This window comes from Sminthopsis crassicaudata, chromosome 1, assembly GCF_048593235.1.
Source record: "Sminthopsis crassicaudata isolate SCR6 chromosome 1, ASM4859323v1, whole genome shotgun sequence".
Taxonomy (NCBI): Eukaryota; Metazoa; Chordata; class Mammalia; order Dasyuromorphia; family Dasyuridae; genus Sminthopsis; species Sminthopsis crassicaudata.
This window is the reverse complement of record NC_133617.1, coordinates 471,190,038-471,213,960: the sequence shown is the minus strand read 5'-3', so window position 1 is coordinate 471,213,960 and position 23,923 is coordinate 471,190,038. Positions and strand designations below refer to the sequence as shown.

The window sequence follows — 23,923 nt, the reverse complement described above, 5'->3', positions numbered from 1 at the left end:
GGACAGGTCCCCACTAAGGTCCTGCCATTAAGTGACAGTCTTGGTCTCTCCTCAATCTCCTCCTCAGCCTCAGGGCTGGCTACCTTCACATTCTCCTCGGGCCCGGCTTGGTGGCCGGATCGCTCCTCTCCTCACTTCTCTGCCCTCCACAGCCCGGATGTCTTCTCCCCATTCTCATCCCCATCCTCAGGTCCCTTTCTGATCTCGCTCCTTCTCAGGCCAGGAACCACCCTCCTCATCTCCTCATTATCCTTCTCAGCCCCAGCGTCTCCTCCATTCTCCTCTTTCCTCCTTAGCCCCAATGTCTCTCCCCTCCGCACTCCCCGCACCCCGACCCGGCCCGCTGCCCCGCCCCCTGCCCGCTCACCGGCGGACTCCCCGGTGTTGATCCAGTCGGGGTTGGCGATGCTGGCAATGGCGAAGATATCCGCGGCCAAAAAGAGACATCCTGAGATGATGGTCAGTTTATCCATCTCCCCGTCCCCACTCCCCCCACCCCCCCCTCCCCCCGGCCCCGGGACTCGCCGAGGCCTCACGCCACCCGCCCCATGGGCCGCCGCCGCCGCCGCCGCCGCCGCCGCCGCCGCCGCTGCCCGCCGGGGGCCGCCTCCCGCGCTGCCGCCTCCTCGAGCCCGCCCCCGTCTCCTCCTCCTTCCCCTCCACCCCCCCTTAGCGCCGCTCGCCCGGACCCAGCATCCGCGGCGGGGCCCGCACAGCGCCGGAACCGCAGCCCGCCCCGGAACTTCTTGGCCCGCCCGCCCCTGACCCGGAAGCAGGACCTGCGTGCTCTGGGTTGGCTCTGGGGGAGGGAGCCGAGCCCACCTCCCTGGTGCTTAAGTTGCTCCTGTTCCCTACCGCATACCTCCTTCTCCTCTGGGCCCGGGAGCATCCCTAGAGGCTGTGCTGGCCGACTCGGATCTTGGTTTCGGCTCTGGAGGGGCTGTAAGGGCGGGAAGCAAGGAGACCCTTCTTCCTTCCCTTTCTGTCTCCAGCCTCGTCCGCCCCTCCTCACATTGGTGGAGCTAAAACTGTCCAAGTCCCGAAATTTTGTCCAGTCGAAGGTCAGATCTACGGCTTAGAGTACCCCACCTCTACCCGACCTTGATTAATTAGAAATGGAGACCGTTTCCCCACTTTCTGAAGGACCGAATGTTTTAAGATATCTTGGGGACCTGCTGAGTATTTTAGGAGCAAATTCTGCGCACAAAGAATTAAAGAATCCCTTGGAGAACATATTCTGAACGTATTAGTGAACAGGCATTTACTTAAATTAAAAAGTTTCCAAGGGTTATTGCTTTCCCGAGGTACTGTTTTCCTCATAACAAATGGATTAGGATCTTCAGGTTCTGTGAAACAAAACTAGCATTTATTAAGCTCTTATTATGTGCAAAGCGCTTGGGGTTTAAACAGAAAATTTGTCCTTCCTCCCGAGAAGCTCTCATTCCTCAATAGGAACGAGGAAGACAACACCTGGAAAGTTGTAAGCTGCAGGTAGGATGGAGGGGTCCCATGATCCTTTGGGTGCAATGGAAAATCTGGTAGTAATGCTGCTTATTCAGTGTCGTTGCCATTGATAAAATATCATCTATTCCTCAAATTAAACCATTTGAAGTGCTAAAGATTTGGGTAACATTTCTTCTCTTCAGTAGCTGTGGCTCTAATCCTTGCAAGTACAGCAGTTATTCTGCATTGTCACAAGGACTACAGCTGCAGGGACTGGCCTGAAAACTTTACTATTCTCAGGGTTATTGGATTTAGAGTCCTGGCCTGTCTCCGTGGAATTCTGAGGAGAGATGGTGGTCAAAGTGGTGGCAGTGGTTTGACTTGCTTGGCACATGCTGTTTCCTATTTTTCACACAATGGTTGGAGGTTACAGCAAAAAATTGGAGAGGTCAGAAAGACTGGGGTTCAAGTTCCACCTCTGACCCATATTGGCTTCTTGATCACTGACCCTGGACAAGCCACTTAATCCCTCAATGTTACAAGCAGCTCTCTATAGCTCTGCATTATAAATTGCAGAACAGTTGCTAGCCTTTTGTTTGAAGGAAATGTATGTCAGAGAAATCAAGGACTAATGCCATTAAAAAAATTATCATGATCATCAGAAATAATCTGTTAGACATTATATATCAAATACTGTGCTAAACTGGGGATTCAAAGAAGCAAAAACAGTCTCTGCCTTCTAGGAGGAGCTCCAATGCCCTTGTCCTCATGGGTCCTTGTACTCAAGAAACTATGGCTATATACATATGTATATCTATATATATCCATCTAGATATATACAAAAAATGGAAGACACCAACTACTGGAGGAGGAAGTACTGGAAAGGTTGATCGTGTACAAAGTAATATTTCAGATGAGCTCTGATGAAAATTAGATCCTAAGAGATAGAGATGAAGAGGGAGAATAGACAGTTTATTAGTACAAATGAACAAAGATGGGATGTGGAATGTAATGTGGTTCAAATCCAACAGATTCTACACTTTTTCAGAAATCATCCATTCAAGAGATACATAAAAAGATTATTTGAGTATCACAGTATTAATTAGGAGGATGTACAAATGCCAGACTTTTAAAAAGATTGTTACTGCTTTTATTTTTTAAAGTTACATAATGACTTCTCTTTCACTAAGAAATTTTCACTAGATCATACAAATATTCCAGGGGCTCTAGTTAAGACACATGGATAAAAATGTAAAACACTGCTGAATTTTGGAGTTTGAAATAGCCGTATTCACTGCTTCACTAAAAACCCTACATTAATCATCTTTGTATCCTTCAATAGTAGTTAATAATGATTAAATTGATTAATGAATCCTATTATTAGTAATTATAATTAGTTGATGGGACCCCTATGAGCAACATTCTTAATGTTCCTGGTGAGTAGAGCATAATGATTCAGTCCTTGGTCTTCAGTGATTAAAAGTTCATGTTCTAGATTCATCCCATGCCTGATGCTGTAGCCTTTTCTGTCTATGGAGGAGATATAAAGATAAGACAAAAATATACTGGAATTGAGGTTTTAAAAGACAAACAGAAGATAGTGGGGAAATCTAAGTAGTGACAAGTGCATTGGATTGGATTAGAAGTCAAGGATAGTTCTAGTCCTGACTCCATCACTAACTGTGTGGTGGTGATGGTGGTGAGGTTGGATAAGATAATTTTAAAAGCCACTTTCAGTTCTAAACTTGTATAATTTTATGGTTAAGATGCCTTTGGTCAAACTTTAATAATGATTGATACAAGGATAGTAAGTCTAGCTCTTTTTATTCAGAGAAGAGATGAACCAGGAGACTTCTTAGGGCAAGAAAGGAAGAATACTCTAGGGCAGTAGTTCTCAAAGTATGGTCCAGAGAATTGGGAGGCAAGAGGATATTTTCTGAAACTTTCAGAGTGTCTACAAATTCAAAATTAGTTTTTATTTCCAATATGGTAAATACCTACAAATATAATCCTTATAAACAAAAACTTTTTGGACATACCCTCACTAATTTTAATGGTATAAAGATACTAAGAACAAAAATTTAAGAATCACTGCTCTAGGAGAAAAGAGAAGGCACATCAAAAGGTGTAAAAAAACCCCAAAAAACCAACTTGTAACCCCATACTATAAATGAGAGGTGTTTTATGGTGATTATACCTGTGAATCTGGACTAAGAAAAGGAAGGAATTTCAGGATAAACCAAAAGAGATACTAGGTAATCCCTCTTTCAGTATTTAATACAACATAAGATCTTTGAAGATTTTATTATTTTACTCCCAATCCCTCAACAACATTGCCTAAAAATTTGATGAGGTGGAAATCTTGTTGCCACTGGCATTACCCAAAGTTCCCTAATTATCTGGGATTTTTTTTGGGGGGGGGGTGGAAATTTTCTTCCACCAAGAAACCATGTGACTAAGAAGTTGAAAATACACAAGATCAAGAGGGAAAAACTGCAGTGGTTTCCTATATTTCTCCTATCTAGCTAGCAAGGAATCAGAGGACTAGATGTTATCCTTGTGTTAGAAAACACAGAGACTTAATGGCATGGTACAAAAGTTCATGGAGACAGAACTGAGTGGATCCCGGTGACTAGAGCAGACCATGGTCAGAAGTTCAGTTTATAATGCTCACTCTAGTCTACCATGAAGGAAACTCACTTTACTTATCCAACCATTAGATTTCTAATTTTTAAAATTGTACATTTAATCATCTCTTTTTATTTTGTTAACATGTTTGATAGTTCAGTGGAGAGCTTATTGGCCCTGTAGTCAGGAAGACCTGAGTCCAAATTTAACCCCTGGCTAAACAAGAATTAGCTATATGACCCTGGACAAGTCAATTAAGCTTGATTCCCTAGAGAAGAAAATGGCCCACCACTCTAGTATCTTTGCTAGAAAACTCCATGGACACTAAAATGTTTGTGATCATGAAGTCGGATATAAACTGAAAAACTGAAGAACAACAATAATGTTAATAATGATTTTTAGTTTCATCCCAGTAATTTTAGTATGTTATTTCATCATTTTACCATTTTCTTTCATATAATTATTTCACAATGATTTGTTCTTTGATTCAGTTATTTGGGAATTCACTAAGTTTCCATTGCCTGTATCTTTCATTTGTGATCCCTAAACCAAGTGCTAATTTTGATATGTCTGCAAAGGATGAATTTACCATTTTTGTCTTTGTACATCTAATTATACTATCTCTGTGCCCTTAATATTTGTAAAAGTTCTATGTGGTACTGGGATATTCCCATTTAAAAAACAAAATCATCAGCATTTTTACACATCACTAACAAAATCCAACATCAAGAGCTACTAAGAGAAATTCTATTTAAAACAACTGTCGGTAGGATAAAATATTTGGGAATCTATCTGCCAAGGGAAACTCAGGAACTATATGAGCAAAACTACAAAACACTTTCCACACAAATAAAGTCAGATTTAAACAACTGGAAAAATATCAAATGCTCTTGGATAGGTTGAGCAAATATAATAAAGATGACAATACTACCTACACTAATCTATTTATTTAGTGCTATACTAATCAAACTCCCAAGAAACTATTTTACGGACTTAGAAAAAAAAAAACAAACAACAAAATCCATCTGGAAGAACAAAAGGTCAAGAATTTCAAGGGAACTAATGAAAAAAAAAAATCAAATGAAGGTGGCCTAGCTGTACCAGATCTAAAACTATATTATAAAGCAATGGTCACCAAAACCATTTGGTACTGGCTAAGAAATAGACTAGTTGATCAGAATAGGTTAGATTCACAGGACGAAATAGTCAATAACTATAGCAATCTAGTGCAAAGACCCCAGATTTTGGGATAAGTATTCACTATTTGACAAAAACTACTGGGAAAATTGGAAACTAGTATGGCAGAAACTAGGCATTGACCCACACTTAACACTGTATACCAAGATAAGGTCAAAACAGGTTCATGATCTAGGCATAAAGAATGATATTATAAATAAGTTAGAAGAACATAGACTAGTTTACCTCTCAGACCTATGGAGGAGGAAGGAATTTGTGACCAAAGAAGAACGAGAGATCATTATTGATCACAAAATAGAAAATTTTGATTACATCAAATTGAAAAGCTTTTGTACAAACAAAATTAATGCAGACAAGATTAGAAGGGAAACAAACTAGGAAAACATTTTTTTTTAATTCATTTTTCCAAATTATCCCCTCCCTCAAATCCCTCCCCCTGATGATAGGTAATCCCATACATTTTACATGTGTTACAATATAACCTAGATACAATATATGTCTGTAAATACCATTTTCTTGTTGCACATTAATTATTAGCTTCTGAAGGTATAAGTAACCTGGGTAGATAGACAGTAGTGCTAACAATTTACATTCACTTCCCAGTGTTCCTTCTCTGGGTGTAGTTATTTCTGTCCATCATTGATCACCTGGAAGTGAGTTGGATCTTCTTTATGTTGAAGATTTCCACTTCCATCAGAATACATCCTCACACAGTATTGTTGTTGAAGTGTATAGTGATCTTCTGGTTCTGCTCATTTCACTCAGCAACAGTTGATTTAAGTCTCTCCAAGCCTCTCTGTATTCCTCCTGCTGGTCATTTCTTACAGAGCAATAATATTCCATAACCTTCATATACCACAATTTACCCAACCATTCTCCAATTGATGGACATCCATTCAACTCTGGGAAAACATTTTTACAAAGATTCTGATAAAGGCCTCATTTCCAAAATATATAGAGAATTGACTCTATAAGAAATCAAGGCATTCTCCAATTGATAGTCAAAGGATATGAATAGACAATTTTGAAATGAAGAAATGGAAACTATTTTTAGCCATATGAAAAGATGCTCCAAATCATTATTAATCAGAAAATGCAAATTAAGACAACTCTGAGATCCCACTACACATTGGCTAGGATGACAGGAAAAGATAATGCTGAATGTTGGAGGGGATGTGTGGGAAAACTGGGACACTGATGCATTGTTTGGTGGAATTGTGAATGGATCCAACCATTCTGGAGAGCAATTTGGAATTATGCTCAACAAGTTATCAAACTATGCGTACCCTTTTGATCCAGCAGTGTTACTACTGGGCTTATATCCCAAAGAGATCTTAAAGAAGGGAAAGGGACCCACATGTGCAAAAATATTTGTGGCAGCCTTTTTTGTAGTGACAAGAAACTGGAAACTGAATGGATGCCCATCAATTGGAGAATGACTGAATAAATTATGGTATATGAATGTTATGGAATATTATTGTTCTGTATGAGCAGAACCAGGAGATCATTATACATGGCAACAACAAGATTTTACAATGATCAATTCTGATGGATGCGGCTCTTTTCAACAATGAATTGATTCAAACCAGTTCCAATTGTTTAGTAATGAAGAGAGCCATTTACACCCAGGGAGAGGACTGTGGCTACTGAGTGTGGACCATAAGGTAGCATTCTCACTCTTTCTGTTGTTTGCTTGCATTTTTGTTTTCCTTCTCAGGTTTTTTTGTTTTTTTTTTCTTTCTAGATCTTATTTTTCTTGTGCAGCAAGATAACTCTGGGTGTGTGTGTGTATGATTTAATATATATTTTAACATGTATTGGAATATCTGCCATCTAGGGTAGGGGTTGGGGAGAAGGAGGGGAAAATTTGGAAAATTTTCAATGGTCAGTATTGAAAAATTACCCATGCGTTTTATAAATAAAAAGCTATAATAAAAATATCCTAAATATCATAGTTCTGATTTTATCAGCAATTTATTTCTATTTTTTTCCTTTTGTTTATTTTTCTATTAGACAGCAAAAACTAAAAAGGACATTGAAATTTCCTGTTACTTTTTATGCTATTTACTATGTATTATTGTACCTCAGTTTATGTCAAGTGTTAAGACATTTGAAGCATATTAAGTTTAATGTTGACAATGGTTGTTATCCATGGCTCTTTTCACAGTAAGATTATTCCCTTATTTTTTTTTCTTTATTTGTGCTTTGAATATTTTTTTCCCTTTGTTGGATGTAATTCCTGTTCTTTTGGATTTACTTGATGTATAGTCATTTTTCCCCCTCAGAATCTCTTTTTTATTATGTATGTTTTTGTTTTTAAAACATTATGTTCCTTGTAATCAACATAATGTGAGTTTTTTTAATCCAATCTCACTTTTTTTCATTTTATTGCATTTTAAAATTCACTCACATTGTTTAAGAATTAGGTTTTTATTTTCCTCTATTTGTCTTGAACTGAATTTGAATTTCTCTATTAGTGACTTAAAGCATTTTTAAAATAAGGCCATTGGTAACTTGGTTTCTTTTCTCTGAAAACTACTAATATGCTTGACCATTTACCAATTAGGAAATATCTTTTTAAGCTTTAAAAATAAATAAATAGCTTACCTGAAAAAAAAAGAAAATAAAATAAATTATCTTTGGAAGATTATGAGGATGATTTAATGGTAGCAAAATAACACTAAGTCATTTTGTAGAGTAAGTTTATGAAGAAAATGGAGATTTAAATTAATCATTATTTTAATATAAGATTGATAGGATGGTTGTGACAACAAAGTTATTCCATTTCTAATGTAAAACAAAAAAAGGAAATAGCTTTTTAAATGCATTATTTTTGTTTGTGCAAAAACTTGTATTAAATTTTATATAATCATAATCTTTCATTTTTCCACCTATAGACCTCTCTATCTCTTTTGATTATGAACTCTTCCCCAATCTATAGATAGATTCTTGTCTGTTAATATCCTTTAATTTTCTGTTTGCTCTTTTTGTCTTCTTATTGCTGAAGAGATACAGGAAATTCATCCCTCCAAGCTACGTTTATTATTTTGCCTAGAAAGGAAAATGAAGTAACATCTTTGGGAGCTCAGAGTTGACTGCAGAAATCATATTGTATTAATATATGGATTGATTTAAAGAGATTTCAAGATGCAATCAAACCAAGAGATTAACATTTTAAATAATACATATAGAAAAATAAATATTTTAATGAACTTTTAATAGTAGATAGTAGATATAGTAGATAGTAGATATTTTATATTGAAATTTAATTGGTTCTACAATGAGAACCTAGGTGGGAATTTTTAATATATTTTAATAGTTTTTATTTACCAGATATATGCATGGGTAATTTTACAACACTGACAATTGCCAAACCTTTTGTTCTAATTTTTCCCCCCAGATGGCAGGTTGACCAATACATGTTAAATATGTTAAAGTATAAGTTAAATGCAATATATGTATACATATCCAAACAGTTATTTTGCTGTACAAAAAGAATCGGACTTTGAAATAATGTACAATTAGCCTGTGAAGGAAATTCAAAATGCGGGTGGACAAAATTAGAGGGATTGGGAATTCTATGTAATGGTTCATAGTAATCTCCCAGAGTTCTTTCACTGGGTGTAGCTGGTTCAGTTCATTACTGCTCTATTGGAACTGATTTGGTTCATCTCATTGTTGAAAATGGCCTCATCCATCAGAATTGATCATCATATAGTATTGTTATGGAAGTATATAATGATCTCCTGGTCCTGCTCATTTCACTCAGCATCAGTTCATGCAAATCTCTCCAGGCCTTTCTGAAATCATCCTGTTGGAAATTTCTTACAAAACAATAATATTCCATAATATTCATATACCACAATTTGTTCAGCCATTCTCCAATTGATGGGCATCCACTCAGTTTCCAATTTCTGGCCACCATAAAGAGGGCTGCCATAAACATTTTTGCACATGTGGGTTCCTTTCCCTTCTTTGAGATCTCTTTGGGAGATATAAGCCCAATAGCAACACTGCTGGGTCAAAGGGTATGCACAGTTTGATAACTTTTTGAGCATAATTCCAGATTGCTGTCCAGAATGACTGGATGGATGTATTCACAATTCCACGAACAATGTATCAGTGTCCCTGTTTTCCCAAATCCCTAGGTGGGATTTTAAAATTTTAATATTACAAACAAAAAAACAGATCACATGGGAAGTGAAAGTAGAATTCTATTATACTTAAGCTGATTGGCTTTTGGTTATTAAAATTATTATTAACATTTTTAAAAATCACATTTCCTTTCCTTAATTTTTTTTAGTTTACTTTTTGTATCTGGCTAGAGAAAAGTCATTTTCACATTTTGTTTCTTGTATGCTAATAATACAGAAGTAAGACTATTGTTTCTGAGATTTGGAAAGTTTAAACTTATTCCAATAAAACTCTTCTTTGTTGAAGTAGTGTTTACCGTTGTTGTTTTTAGATTAGGGAAAAAGCTTTCAGTGGAGGACGGAAGTTTCAATCCTAAAATTAACCCATACTTTATATTGTAATTCTTCTCATCTTTAAAGAAGCACATCATTACTGGAGGAATAGTTTTGAAGTTTAAAGAATTAATATTTATAAAGTGGTGAGATCAGTAAAATGACTTTTGGTAGGAAAACTTGCTCAGTTTCTGAAATCCTTTACTGAAGGATTTCTATGCATAGGGGAAATCCAGTAGCCATCAATAAACCTTACTTAACCTTACTTAAGCAGATAGAAGATTCGACAGCTTTCCCCAGGAGTCTAATGCAGTGTAAGGAGGAGTTCTTTATGTCTAGTCAGAATTTTATTTCTTCCTAATAATTGACGCCCATTTATTTTTCTTCATTCTCAGAGATTCATCATTTCCCCAACAAAATCCTTCACATCAAATTCTTTTCTAAAACAACAGCAAGCATTTATTAAGTATTTGCTTTGATTGAGGCGCTGTGCTAAGCCCTGGGCATACAAAGAAAGGCAAAAATATGCTCCCTGCCCAGAGGTACTCACAGTTGAAGGACAAAATATATTTAAGTATTCAGGTCAGGGCCTCTTATCTGCCTTCCCTTCTCCTCTTAACTCTCCGATCCTTTACATCTTTCTATAGTACTTCCTTCCCACTCCTCAAGAAAGGTCCTGAGCACGTCAATGCGGTTGCGCAGCGCCCCCTGGCGGCCGGGCTTGGCCGTGCGAGCTGCATCCCGCAGCGCACGCCTCTCTGACGAACGCTCGATCATCTTCTGGAACTAGAGATCCTTGGGCATTCGAAACTGGGTGGGAGGTGGAGGTGCGCCTTGTCTCCCTCGGGGGCGACGTGGGGGTGGGGTCTCCTCCGAGGGAATCGTCTCCGTTTGGGGGGTGGCGCTCGTAAGTCGTCGGGTGTCCAGCTTCCCCACTTTCCCTCCTCCCCACCCCGCCAGCCATGGAGCCCTCTCCAGGGGATGTGGACCTCCGGCGCAGAGCGTTGGAGGAAGACAACATAGCTTCCGCTGGTAAGGCAGGTGCCAGAGCCTTGAATCCCAGCCTCGAGGTCAGCCCTAGAGAAGGGTTAGGGATGAGGGCTCTGTGAACCTCAGCGCTGAGCGACTTGCCCAGGGTGACCCCAGCGCCTCTAACACCTCCTTGCACGTCTCCGAATTGGGGGGAGGGGACACAGAGGGATGCGGATGCAGAAATGCGCGGCTTTTGCTCTGCGGAGCTTCGAGTCCATGTAACCAACTAAGTGTCGTGGTTCTCCCTCCGAGAACGTGAGCTAGTCCTCTGTGTTAACCGGCCTCGAGGCCTTGGAACAGTGCGCCCTCTGTGAAAAACAAAAAGGAGAAGCTTGTTTCCGCCAACGTTTACTAAGCAGTCACTAAGTGCCAGGCGCTGCTTTAAGTACATGGCTATAACGGGGAAACAAGTCCTGCCCTGAAGGGCAGAGCTCACATTTCTATGGGGGAGACAAGAGACAAATAACTTACTTAGAGGACATGTATAGGTAAATTGAGGTAGTCTCATTGGACACGGTATTAGCAATAAACGGGATCTTACTGGTAGGTTAGAACCAGCTTCTTCAACTGTGGTTTGCGACCTCATATAGGGGGGGTCTCGTATCTATATAAGTCACAAATTATGATTTATTATATGTAATTTAAGATATTTTCACTTGTGAACTAAATTGTCATTAAAATATTAAATAATGGATTTTCCCAGTTCTGATTTCTTGAGTTTTATGGAAGTTCCTTTGCCCTCTTTGGTGACCATTGTTTCCTCAGAGATTTCTGGGAAAGAACATTGTGAATTGCTGATTAGACTTAAGTGTTTTCTCCCAGAGACTGAGGCACTTATTTAAAAAACCCCCAACAAAACATAGATTTTTATTTTTCAAAATACATGCAAAAGTAGTTTTCAACATCAGCCCTTACAAAATTTTGTGTTCCAAATGTTTCTTCCTCTTCGTAGACAGCAAGTAACTGAGGCACTTCCAAAGCTTTGATGGTGAAAGTAAAATTAGATAGATGAAGGGTATAAATATATTAACCTTGGGCCAGCTCTCTTTCTCCAACTTGATGGGAAAGGTTGTTAGACCGGCAAAGCCCTAAGTGGAACTTAAAGGAGATGGAGCTGGAGGAACTAAGAAGTCTACTTTTTTTAACTTACAAAGTAAGATATTTGGAATTAGAGAAGGGGCTAAAAATAGCAATTTATGTAATTTGTCTTTTAAAAAATTGTGAAATATTGGAAAGAGAATTACTCCATGACCTCATGACCTAAAAACAATTACTGTCAAAAAGCATTTCCCTGGTAAAGTACTTAATGGATTGAACTTTTTTTAAAAAAATCTTTAATTCTCAAAATACTATTATTAAATTTATTTCTGTAGAAAATAAATGTTAGGTAGATAATGCTATCTTTCTTTCTGTTTAAAGGGGTGTTTCCACCTCTGACAAACCCTTCACAACACACTTTGAGCACAACAATCAAGACTTCTCTTAAAATGAGAGCTCAAGGACTAGGACTAATTATTTTCCAACATGGGCCCTATCTCCAGATAGCCAACCTTGTGGAGAAAGGAACTGCTGCCAAGGATGGAAGATTAAAACCAGGTGATCACTAGATTTTATGGATTAATCTAGATTAATTTATGTAGATTATGTAGATTCATTTCTTTAGTCCATTTAGAATTTACATTTATTTCATTCCAAATGCTACCTGTTATGTGTTAGGTTCATCTTAATAAGTGAAAGTCTTCTCAATTGACTAATTGTTCTTTTTCTTGATTGGTCTGATTCTATGTGAGTAAAAGTTTTCTCTTTAGAAAATGAAGGAAATATTTTGAATTAAATCCAGCAAGTATTTATTGAAGGCTTATTGTGGAAGCTAGTAATAGAATGTAAGACTGCCTCTGCCTTTAAAGAAATTAAAATCTTATTAAAGAAACAACATTTATACAGCTATAGTAATTAGAACTAATACAGAACGGTAAATTATCAAATGCCAAATTGCAGATAATCAAGTTTTGACTAATAATTGATATGTGAGCAATTAGTCAATGCTTACTATGTAACTGTATGTTAAGCACTGGCAATACAGAATAAGGGGACAACATGTAAATAGTTAAATAAAGAGTAGATGAGAAGCAATTTTAGAGGGGAAAGTGGTAGCAGCCCAGGATTGGGCTGTGGAAGATTTCAGATAAGGTTTGAAGGAAGATAGCTTAAAGAAGGTACAGAATTCTAGTGTTGGGGGTGGGAGAGGGGAATCCTGTGCTGGTTGTTACGGGGGGTGTTATGTCACAGAATGTATGGAGGGATGAAAAGTAGGAAGGGTCAGGATACATATGGCATATATTATGAACTTTAAAGGCCAAACAGAAGAATTTATATTTGACCCTAATGGTAATAGGGAGCCACTAGAGTTTATTGAGTGTGTTTTTGTGTAGGTGCTATGTGGCCAACTTTGTGCTTTAGGAAAATTATTTTGCCATCCTTCACTTTGAGTGAAGGTTGGATTAAAATGGGGAGAGACTTGAGGCAAGGAAATCAATTAAAAAGCTACTGCAATAATCCAGGGATGAAGTGATGAGTCTGAACTACAGGATAGTGGCTACATTGTGGTGAGAAGAGGACATAAAGATGTAATATAGACAGTAAATTTCATCAGCAGTGAGAGAGTGAGAAGTTGAGCATATATCTTAGGTTTTTTGAGTCTGGGTGACTGGAAGTTACCACCCTCAAGAAAAATGAAGAAGTTGGGTTTTGGGGAAAGATAAATTTGTTTTTTTTTTGACATGCTAAGTTTGAGATGACATCCACTTGGACATTTCCAGAAGGCAATTGGGGATGAGGAATCAGAGATTAGAAAAAAATTTACATTTGGGAATCATCTGCATAGACATTGCCAACAAATTAGATGCTAAGAGCACAAAGACAAAAATGAGACAGCTTTTATCTTTGAGGATCTTACATTCTACTGGGAGATATAACTTACACATAGATAACTAAAGACTATTTGTATAAAAAAATAAACATTTTGAGAGAACTGGGAAACACTAACAGCTAGGTGAAATCAGAAAAAAGCCTTTTATTGGTTAAACAGGTGAGTTGAGCCTTGAAGGGCAGGATTTCCAAGAAATTGAGATTAGGAAGAACATTTATCATGGACTCAACTTGTGCAAAAGCAGAGACACAAGAAAGGGAATGTTATTTACAGGTAACAGCTGGCATATTTATCTAAAATAATGTATAATTTGAAAAAAATGATTAGCTGGAGTATTATTCTGGAGTCATTAGGACTCATTCCAGAAAATGACATGGTTGGACCTTTGATTTAGGATTGTCAGTTTAGCAACTGTGTGGAATAGATATTGAAGAAGAGAGAGGTTGAATTCAGGGAGATAAATTAGGAGTCTGTTGCAATTGGCTAATGAAGGGAACCTAAAAGTGCAATGGTTGTAGTTTGAATAGAAATAATGGATTTAAGAAATGTTGTAGTTACAATCAAGTCTTAGTAATGTGACTACAAAGTTTGAGAGACATAGTTTTTGTGTAATTAATAATTTTTATTAATTATTGCTAGTGGAAAATTGATCAGTGGCACTCTGAATTACCAAAGATGAATCATGGTGGCTTAGAAGAGTGGGTTTTCCTAACTGATGGCAGTCAACTCTGATTGGTTAAGAATTAATGAGAAGAATGAATATTATAATGTGTAATGAACCTATTCCAAAAAGGAGCTGGGTGATGTAACTGTTCATGGGGACATCTCTGACTAGAACACAATTAACTGGATTTTATAAAGATTAGATTTTCTTTGTCAGATTTTTCTATTGGGGTGGGGCAACGGCTCCCCCTAAAAAAGATGTGGTAAATTTTTAGTCAAGGTCAAAGATTTCCTTAAAAGGAAATTTGAATGAAGAAATAGAGGGGGAAAAACCTGGATCTCCCCAATAAATGGTTATTTTAAAAAAGGAGAAAAAAATCATTTCAAAAATTTTTGACAATATATTTCAGCGTTATTGGTTTCCTTTGTAATTTTTTGTATTTTTATGCATTTAAAACTATTCTTCCAAGAAGGAGTCTATGGACTTTACAAACTGCCCTAGGGATCCATGTTGCAAAAAAATTGTGCGCAGGGGCGCGCGCACATGTGTGTGTGTATTTATGATATATTTCCCCTGTTAAGACAGTGACTGACCTGAATGAAATAGATTGCAATTGAATTATAGAAATTATTATGAGTTATTATTATTATTTTTATGAGTTAAGACTTTGTCTTCTAAGCAATAAGGAATGATTTTAGATTCTTTAGCAGAAGAGTATCATACTATAAGTGGTGACTTAAGAAGAGTAAAAGAATTAGAAACAGATAAAATGTTGTGATACTGTGAATGAAGTAAAAAATTCCCAGTTTCTTAGTTCACAAGTAATAAATAGGATCTTTCCCTAGACATACATATTGTTGTAAGCAAATTTTTCTATAAAAATAAGAGGCTGAATGAAGTAAACAAAAATACAGAATTGATAATTTTGTAAATAAACCCGGCTTACTTTATTAAGGTAATCTGCAATTGGATTTATTAAAGAAAAAGAGAACTGAGCTTTGGGCTATATGTTCAAACTAGATTGCTGGATCTAATGGTATCTACTTTGTGGTAATGTGCAGGCCTCCTGTGCACCTTCAGTCTGAAACTTTTGGTGTTGACATTGAGTATCCACATAGGATGGCATGGGGCTATGTATTTGGTTTTTTGTTTGTTTGTTTTTGATGACAAATTCTATTTTATTTAATTCTTCATTCAAATTGTTTTCTCATTCCTAATCTTTGATTTTGGGTATAATTGATGTTTAGAAAAATAAGACCTATTTCAGTAAGCAGCAAGAGAAATAGATATGGAATGTCAGTTTCTACTTAGAGATCACTACAAAGAAGTTATTTATGTAATTCAAACTTACAAAACAATACAGTCCTTTTCACAAATGTGTTCACAGAATTCTGCAAAGCAGTCTGGTAGAAAAGTAGAATCAATTATGCAAAAAAACAAAAAAAAAAACAACTTTGTATTCCTTAGTATAAATCACAGTTCATTTCCTAAGGGGATATAGAGAAAATTTAATTGACAGTTGAACTGGATGCAATTAGGAAGTAAAAAGTGTGTTGCCCAGTGCAGCACATGAGCAGATCACTGTGCTCTATAATTATGGAGAGGCTTCTGTTCTAAAAGGTGGGAAGGAGATTGCAAATCTGGAGCTTCTGCACAGGGAGGAGCAATAGTCAACTGGTCAGCCTCAGTGCTTTCACAGTCAAAAACAGCAGAAGTGTGTTTTGAAACCTGCAGAAAGTAGAAGAGATTGCTAGCCTATAGATATGTCTATCTTCCCAGTTTGGTGTGCTTTAAAAAGTTCAGGTAAAAACTAGAAGTATGCCAACCTGCTATAAATCCAACAATGACCCTAGTCAAAATTTGATTTCTTGCTCTTGACCATATGGCAAAACAAAAGCTTTCAGAAGTCACCCTCCACAATCTAATTGTCTAGGCCTAGAAAGCTATGTAATTATTAATGTAAAATGGAAACCAAGAACAAAACTGATAGCATCAATCCAGTTTCAATTAGTGATTTCACAGAGTTTAAAGTTATCCTTGAAAAAAGAAATTCAGTGGCCCAAACCTCTTTATGATAAACCCAGGTGTATTACTTTCAGCTAATGGGTTTTGAAGTGCATCTTTGATTTATTCTTCCCAGACCAATAAATTCTCAGTGTAAATAAATAGCTCCAAGATCTCAGCACCTGGCATAGTATTTTGGTTCTAAAACTGTTGTTGAGTTTCCAGATGATTTGTCTGGTAGCTTTTGGTGTAAAGCCCCCAAATCCCTCAAAATCTATCATTTCTTAGCATCAGAAACTTAGTTCTCATTTCTGAGCACTTAATTTTTTTATGTTATGGTTTATTATCATTAGTTCTGATTAATTACTGTTATTAATCAGGATTAATTTACTGCAAGAAATTCCTGTTAATTATTGTTCATTTTTAGAACTTGTCACATACTGTTAAGCTTTAATAATAAACTCGTAACAAGAAGTTTTAATCAATTAAAATGCCTTGGAGAATGTAAGTTCTTGCCAGCTGCTGCCCTTTTGTTTGGTGGATCTGTTATCTCCTCTGTGCATTGGCATTCTTGCCAATTCTTGTTCATTTCATCCTATAAATACTTCAGAGAAGGTGTTCCTCATGTTTGTTGGGGACTCATCTTGTTAAATGTTAGACATCTCTTGGATGATATCTTTTGTGTATGCAATCCTTTCTTTGTTGTTTTGTTTACTGATGCTCATTTATGTCCATCATGGTTCTCTTCATTGCTTTTAAGTGTCCCATAATTTTGATTCCTCTGAGGTTGTGTTATCAAATGATACCACATTGTAATATGCTATAACATTGGTACTTTAAAAAAAAAAAAAAAGGCTGAGATTTTCTTTCAGGAAAGAGCTTGGCACTGAAAGGAATATGCAGTTCCCTAGATGCAATCCTGTGTTACTATACAGAGTAAAAATAAAATCTATGCCTTTTGTTAATGATATAGTTTTCTTATAAGGTTGTTGTTATAATTTTTCTATAATCTGTGTTTATGAAGGGCAGTATTCAGTGTCTTCTTTTATCTTAATTACACCTGTATACCACACAAAGTCATACTCAGCAATCCAGGGAATTAAATTGTTTATTTTCTACTTCGACTAAATAACGTTTCAATTTTTACAAACAGTATCCTGGACATGAATTTCAGTTATACATTTCCTATTTAGCATTTGATAAATAAATCATTAATTCTTCTCACTAAATCATACTACCAGGAATTAATAGTATATGTTATCTTTTAACTGAGTCAGGCTTTTGGTAGCTGAATATCTTAGAAAATACAACCTCAAGTTAGCTTAGCGTAGCTCTTGTGTAGTTCTGAATATCGTCCAAACCACTTGGCAGGCCTAAAATTGAAGATTTGTTTCATCTTTTTTTTTCTTTTCACTTAATTTTTAAAAATTGTGTTTACAGCCCTGAAGAGAAGAAGACCTGAGTTCAAATATGATCTGACAATTAATGCTTCCTAGCTGTGTGACTGTGGTGAGCCAATTGTCTCACCCCCCCCCAAAAAAAAATATATATATGTTTACATTACAGATTGCTGAATATATCTTGCTATTCCCATACCACCAGCAAGTTTTAACAAAGAATTAAATTCCCTTATCTTCCAACAATTTAGCTAAACCAAACATACTGATCACCCACATCTGAAAGCAGGTGCAATATATATATATTTGGCTGAGGCAATTGGGGTTAAGTGACTTGCCCAGGGTCACACAGCTAGGATGAATTAAGTGTCAGATAATATTTGAACTCAGGTACTCCTGACTTCAGGGTTGATCCTGTATCCACTGCGCTACCTAGCTGCCCCCTGAGTGCAATATTATTTAGCCACAACGAGGATATGTTTTCTCATCTATTCTATAGAATAAAGAAAATCTTTGGATTTGTAATTTATACATTATTTTTTTCTTCATTTACATTGTTGCAGTTGTTTTGTTGTTCTTTACATTGCTGTATTTATGTATATTGCTTTCCTGGTTCTGTTCATTGTATTCCCTATCTTGGTTTAATGTAATGAATGCTTTTCCTATACAAGTAAATCAATAAATCAACATACATTTGTTAAACACTTTACTATGTCCTGAGCATATACTAGGCACTAGAGATACGAAGACAAAATTAAAGTCCCTTAAGGAGCTTATACTATCAGGAATAAGAATACACACACCTTTATAATTATTTACAAAATGTATAATGCGTTATTTTGCTGTGGAAGGACCAGAAGCTGAGGGATCAGGAAAAGTCTCATGGATGAAGTGGCACTAGAGCTAAGGTTTGAATGACTCTAAGAAGCCGAAGTGAATAGGAAGTACATCCCAGACATAGAAAAAGCAGTTTCAATAATATCATGGAAACAGGAGATGGGATGTTATTAGGAAGAGCAAGAAAGTCAGATTGACTATTCCTTAGAACACAAGAAGAGAAATAACATAAGAAGCCAGGAAAGATAGCTTAGAAACAGGTTGTGTTTCCCTAAGTGCCAAAAAGAAGGGTTTTTCTTTGATCTTAGAGGCAATAGGGAATCACTAGAGTTTTTAAAAAGATTGTGACATGGTCAGACTTATGCTTTAGGTTTAGACTGAGATTAGAGCGACTGGAGTGACTGGAGAGGAAAAAATAGAAGAGGCCCTGGACAGAGCATTAGGTGAAAATCCTACAAAGAAAACTGAAAAAAAGGAACAGATAGGAGAACCAAGAGAAGCAGTGTCTTGAAAATTGAAAAGAGGCTGGTCAGTAATGTCAGATGCTTAGAAGAACGAGGATTAAGAAAAAATCCATCCCTTAATTCTGCAAATAATATTATTGTGTCATAAGACATGAAAAAAGGAACATTCTCAGAGAAATATAGGAAGACATATGAATTATTACAAACTGAACAGTGACAACATTGTAAAGACAAACATCTCTAAAAGGCTTACGAATTAGAATCCAACCAATATTACAGTGGATCAATTATGAAATGCTATCCACATTCTGAGAGAGGTGATGAACTCAATCAGCATAAAAAAAAAACAAAAACATTTTCTAATATGACCAAAGTAGGTGGGAAAATTTGTTTTTGCTTGACTGCATATTTGTTGAAAGGGTTTTATTTTTATTTTTATTTTTTTCCCTAGCTGGGGGTAGACTGGGATGGGGAGAGAAGGCCTGGATAATTTCCTCATTAGAGACAAGAGAAATTGACTGAGAAGAAAAAGTCATTGAAACATTTTTAAAATGCACAGGATAGTATAAAGTCAAGAAAGAATTATAGATAAGCAAAACAGCTTTGAAAGTTACACGTTGAATCTATTATATGTTTAAAAAGAAAAGCTTTATACAAGATATTTGCAACTTCATATACAATCCTCATTTCCTGCACTATTGTGTATATGGAAATGTCCATTTTACTTAAGTTCAGAATTAAAAATATATTTGAAAAGATTATTAATAACTTTAAAAGTGATTTCAGTTAAGTAACAAAGGTCAGAAGCCAGATTGCTAAGGATTTAGAAATGATATGAGAAGCAGAGACAATTAAGAATTACAGCAACTTCTAAGAGTTTGATTATGAAATGGAGGAAAGATATAGGGTAATAACCAGAGGTAATGGTAGGATTCCAAAATGATTTAGAATGTTTTAACTATTAACTAAATTGTTATTTTTTTCCAACTTTTTTTTCCAGGTGATGTTTTGATTTCGATTGGCCATTCAAATGTGTTAGGATATACACTTCGGGAATTTTTACAGCTTTTGCATCATATCCCCATAGGTGCAATACTCCAAATCAGAGTTTATCGAGATTTTATTGATATACCACCAGAATGGCAAAACATAGATGACGTAATCCCTGAGACTAAGCCTGCCGTAGTAATAGCCAAGTAAGTGGGGTTCTTTTTTAAGCTTTTCTTTTTTGGTATAAATTTATCATATGGTGAAAAATATTTATGAAGATAAAATATGATCCATATTTAAAACTTAGAGTGGATCAGATGAGTGGAAAGGATATTGTTGATAAATTAGGGTTAAGTAGTTTTGAGATACATTTCTAAAATTATCATTCTGGTATGAAAGATTACGTATTAGAAAATGTATTTTTCTTACAACAGATTCAAGTACTTTCCTAATTTCACTAATCAAAGACTTTTTCTAATTTGCTCTACTTCTGTCTACTTTGTTACTATTAAATGTGGGAGTCAGGTACAACTCTATAATGCTTTAAAACTCATGGGACTCTTTTCATACCCATTTGACAGACTATATCTCTTTTTTTACAGTGAAGGGAACTAAGGGTCAGGAAAGTTAAGAGCCTATTGTGGGTTTTGGAGTTGAGATATGGACTCAGGTCTCTTGATATCCAAGGACAGTCTGTTTTCCTATGACACTGCTTGTCTATAAGGCTAAACAAGGACACATTTTATTAATGAGAAATGGTCATTAATTTAGCCCATTGTAATCATTTGAGCATGTGGGGACTGGAGAGGATAGGATGAGTGAAACAATTATAGATACTAAGATCTTTTGAGTTTTCCATAAGGTGGGTTATTGATTTAAACTCATAATAGAAAGACAGCTATAAGAACGAACAATTTTGTTCCATTTGCATAGTGGAAAGCTGGTAAATTTATCAAGCAGAATAAAAAATCAAGTTGGTAATGACCTGATTAGTGATCATAGCAATTTCATGAAATGTCAGCATGGCAGCATATAGTATTATAGTTTGGAAACAGAACACACTGGAGTTTACTTTTTACAAATATGTTTATTCATGTGGGTTGTAGCAGAACTACATGTAGTTAGAGGTGGATAATCAACTACAGACTATGTGTGTGTGTGTGAGAGAGGAGTGTGTGTGCATTGGGAAGTACAAATATCAATAAGGTGACAGCATAAAACTATCCTGCAAATGAAGAGAAAACCAATAAAGGCAAATTACAGATAAAGTTGTTGAAGGTCATTAGGAAAAAAAAAAAATTGAGATAATTAAGTGAACTGCAAGAGGATCCTTAGTGGAAAGTGGGAAAAGAATCACAAAGCAATCAATATATTAGAAACACAAGACTAAATGTTAATTCCATAAAGTAGTAGATGTGAAAAGGAAAAATGACATTCTATCATTACTATAAATAGAATTCTCTTTCATTTCAAAGGTGCTTATAACCATTTTATTTGAATCCCCAGTACATAGTTGCTTTGTGATTTTTCATCTTTACTTAGTGTCTAAAAGTCAGAGGAAGTAAGAAATGTGTACACTGTTGTGGACTTCAGTCCTGTAGAAACTAAACTGGATGCAGTAAAAAACAATAACGTATAATAATTCCTATGATTACTCATAGCAATAACTTGGGTTTGATTTTAACATAGTTTTTATGAATAGTACAAAGTATTTTAAAGTTGTCTAGAAATGGAAAAGATCAAAGATTATTTTAAAAATTTTAAAGGGAGATTAATGCAGATTATAAAATAATTCATTAAACCATACTACCCATTTCATTACTTATTTTGTTTTAGCACATCAAGGAAATATGAAGAGAAAGATACGTCTTTCTCAAGTAGTGAAGATGATGAAGATGTAGACTTAGATAAACGATTTAAGTATTACAGATCACCACAATCATTTCGCCGTCATTCCATAAAGAAGCTTTCATCAATCTCTACTGAATGGCATGGATATAGAAAAAAGAACCATATGTTTACTGTAGGAGAAGATATTGGATGTGATGTTATGATTCATAAGGATTCGAATGAGCAGAATGTGGATGTTCCAAAAGACTTTAGAGCACCTTCCCCGTATTGGACAATGGTAAAACAAGATAGTGACATTTCTTCTACTTCTTCTTCTACATCAGATGCGTTTTGGCTTGAAGACTGTGCTTATGCTCAACAGGAAAAGGACCAACATTTTACAGCATAGGAAGTGATCTAATTCTAGATTGAATGTTTAATTTTCTATGCCTTTGACATGCTGTTTAATTTTAGCACTCATACATTTTACAAAAGGATGCATTCCTCCCAATGAACATGTATAAGTAGTAGTAGTAATCCAGAAGCCTTAATGAATCTTTTTTAGGTAATGTCAAAATAATCATAACTAGTTTTGTAACTCCCATTCCCAGAAGAGCATTACAATCCAGAACACCCTATGTATTTTGACTCTTTCCGGAGGGAATGAATCACTGTATATGATTCTGTGAGATTGGCAGAATCAAGTATGAAGAGGTCACAACATTAACCTTCCCTTCTTAAGGTGAAAGGAATAGATTTTGATTCAGGTCAGTATATACAAAATATAGATGATCGCTTAATTATAAAGTTAATACTTTTAAAAGGGTTCTCTTGGATTATGTAATCTACTGTATTTAAGTGTTGGTTTATAAAATACAACTTCAGAGAGGGGCCCCAGTGAAGGGAAAATTGAAGATGAATCAATAACTTGAATTGCTTAGAGAAAACAGGATTACATTAAATTTATGCAAATATACCTACTATGGAAGGAGAAATCCAATCATTTAATTTTGTGATTACTTATATAAATTACTTATAATTCATTGATCTAACAATTCTGAAGTATTGAATCAACTATCCTGTTAGCCCTACCAAAAGTTTTCAATTATTTCGCACCCCTACCCTACATTTATTTTGAAAAAAGATAGTGATCATACCTGACAACAAATTAAATATTCTGAGCCAAGTAATAGGCTTTCATTTCTTATTTCTGGAAGCTTCATTTTTTTTAGTAAAGTTTCCTTGTTTTTTTCTTTATACATACATACATACATATATTTGTGTGTGTATGTACATATACATACTGTTTCTTTTCTCACTTATTTTTTACTGCATGTTTATATTCCAGTTTTTCAGCCATTCTCTAACACACAGCTTGTTTCCTGTTTTTTGGTACAGCAAAAGATCTTTTGTTCTCATAATCCTTAGGCTTTGGGAAGAAGTACTTATCAACCTAGTCACTTCACAGCTTCAAGTGTCCTAAGATTGTATCTATTTTATTATCAATCTTTTTACCTTTGCCAATCTATATAGTATAAAGAGAAACAATTTTTAACATACTTTACTTATTTCAAGTCTTGTAATTTATGGTTTGTACTTTTGGGGGAAAACTTCATAAGCTTGGGTCATTTTACTTGTGTCATTCCTGTATTTGATTTTATGTAAAAAATTCAAAATATTATGTAGTCAGATCTGCTTTTGTTTTGATTTCTTTCATCTTTGTTTGGATTTTGATATCCTGCCTTTACTCCCTCCCCTGATCCTCAACATCTCAAGTCTTTTTATGGGGTAACCCTATCCAATTTCTTTCATATTGCTTTCTAGTTTTCTTAGCAGTCCTTTCAACAGTAATTTATATTCTTGGGTTCACAATGAATAAGAAGACTACTGTTTTTTTTTTTTTTTTAATTTGTTCCTGTTTCCTGCCTATCTAATAAACCTGTTTCACTGATCTACTTTTCTGTTTCTATAAAAACACCTGATAGTCTGAAATCTGAGTGATCTTTATGCAAAATTCTTGGGTTGTTTTTTTTTTTTAAACT

General features: G+C 35.8%; 2 protein-coding genes across 5 annotated transcripts in view; one reads left to right on the top strand and one right to left on the bottom strand.

The window, feature by feature from the left end:
- Positions 1-486, bottom strand: part of MOSMO (modulator of smoothened) — a 65,257-nt gene extending 64,771 nt beyond the window's left edge. Inside the window, exon 1 of the mRNA XM_074281016.1 lies at positions 368-486. Within this exon, the coding sequence (XP_074137117.1) occupies positions 368-473 (106 nt within the window). The 5' untranslated portion in view covers positions 474-486. The remainder of the gene's footprint in view (positions 1-367) is intronic.
- Positions 402-23,832, top strand: PDZD9 (PDZ domain containing 9). 4 transcript variants are annotated; one of them, XM_074281015.1, is made up of 4 exons: positions 402-459; positions 12,186-12,362; positions 20,062-20,257; positions 21,888-23,832. In XM_074281015.1, the coding sequence occupies exons 2-4, from the start codon at positions 12,254-12,256 to the stop codon at positions 22,288-22,290; spliced, it is 708 nt and encodes a 235-aa protein (XP_074137116.1). In that variant the 5' UTR covers positions 402-459; positions 12,186-12,253; the 3' UTR covers positions 22,291-23,832. The 4 variants fall into 4 exon arrangements, with proteins under 4 accessions (XP_074137116.1, XP_074137115.1, XP_074137114.1 ...); XM_074281014.1 differs by lacking the exon at positions 402-459 and adding an exon at positions 752-1,491; XM_074281013.1 differs by lacking the exon at positions 402-459 and adding an exon at positions 9,638-10,766 and having other exon boundaries at positions 20,149-20,257.
- Positions 23,833-23,923: the final 91 nt, after the last annotated feature.

Excerpts from the sequence above, each read along its gene's own strand:
- PDZD9 (XM_074281012.1), top strand. The coding sequence starts at position 10,697 with ATGGAGCCCTCTCCAGGGGATGTGGACCTCCGGCGCAGAGCGTTGGAG. Across the intron at positions 10,767-12,185 it reads AGACAACATAGCTTCCGCTG|GGGTGTTTCCACCTCTGACA; the intron begins GTAAGGCAGGTG and ends TTCTGTTTAAAG. Across the intron at positions 20,258-21,887 it reads CCTGCCGTAGTAATAGCCAA|CACATCAAGGAAATATGAAG; the intron begins GTAAGTGGGGTT and ends ATTTTGTTTTAG.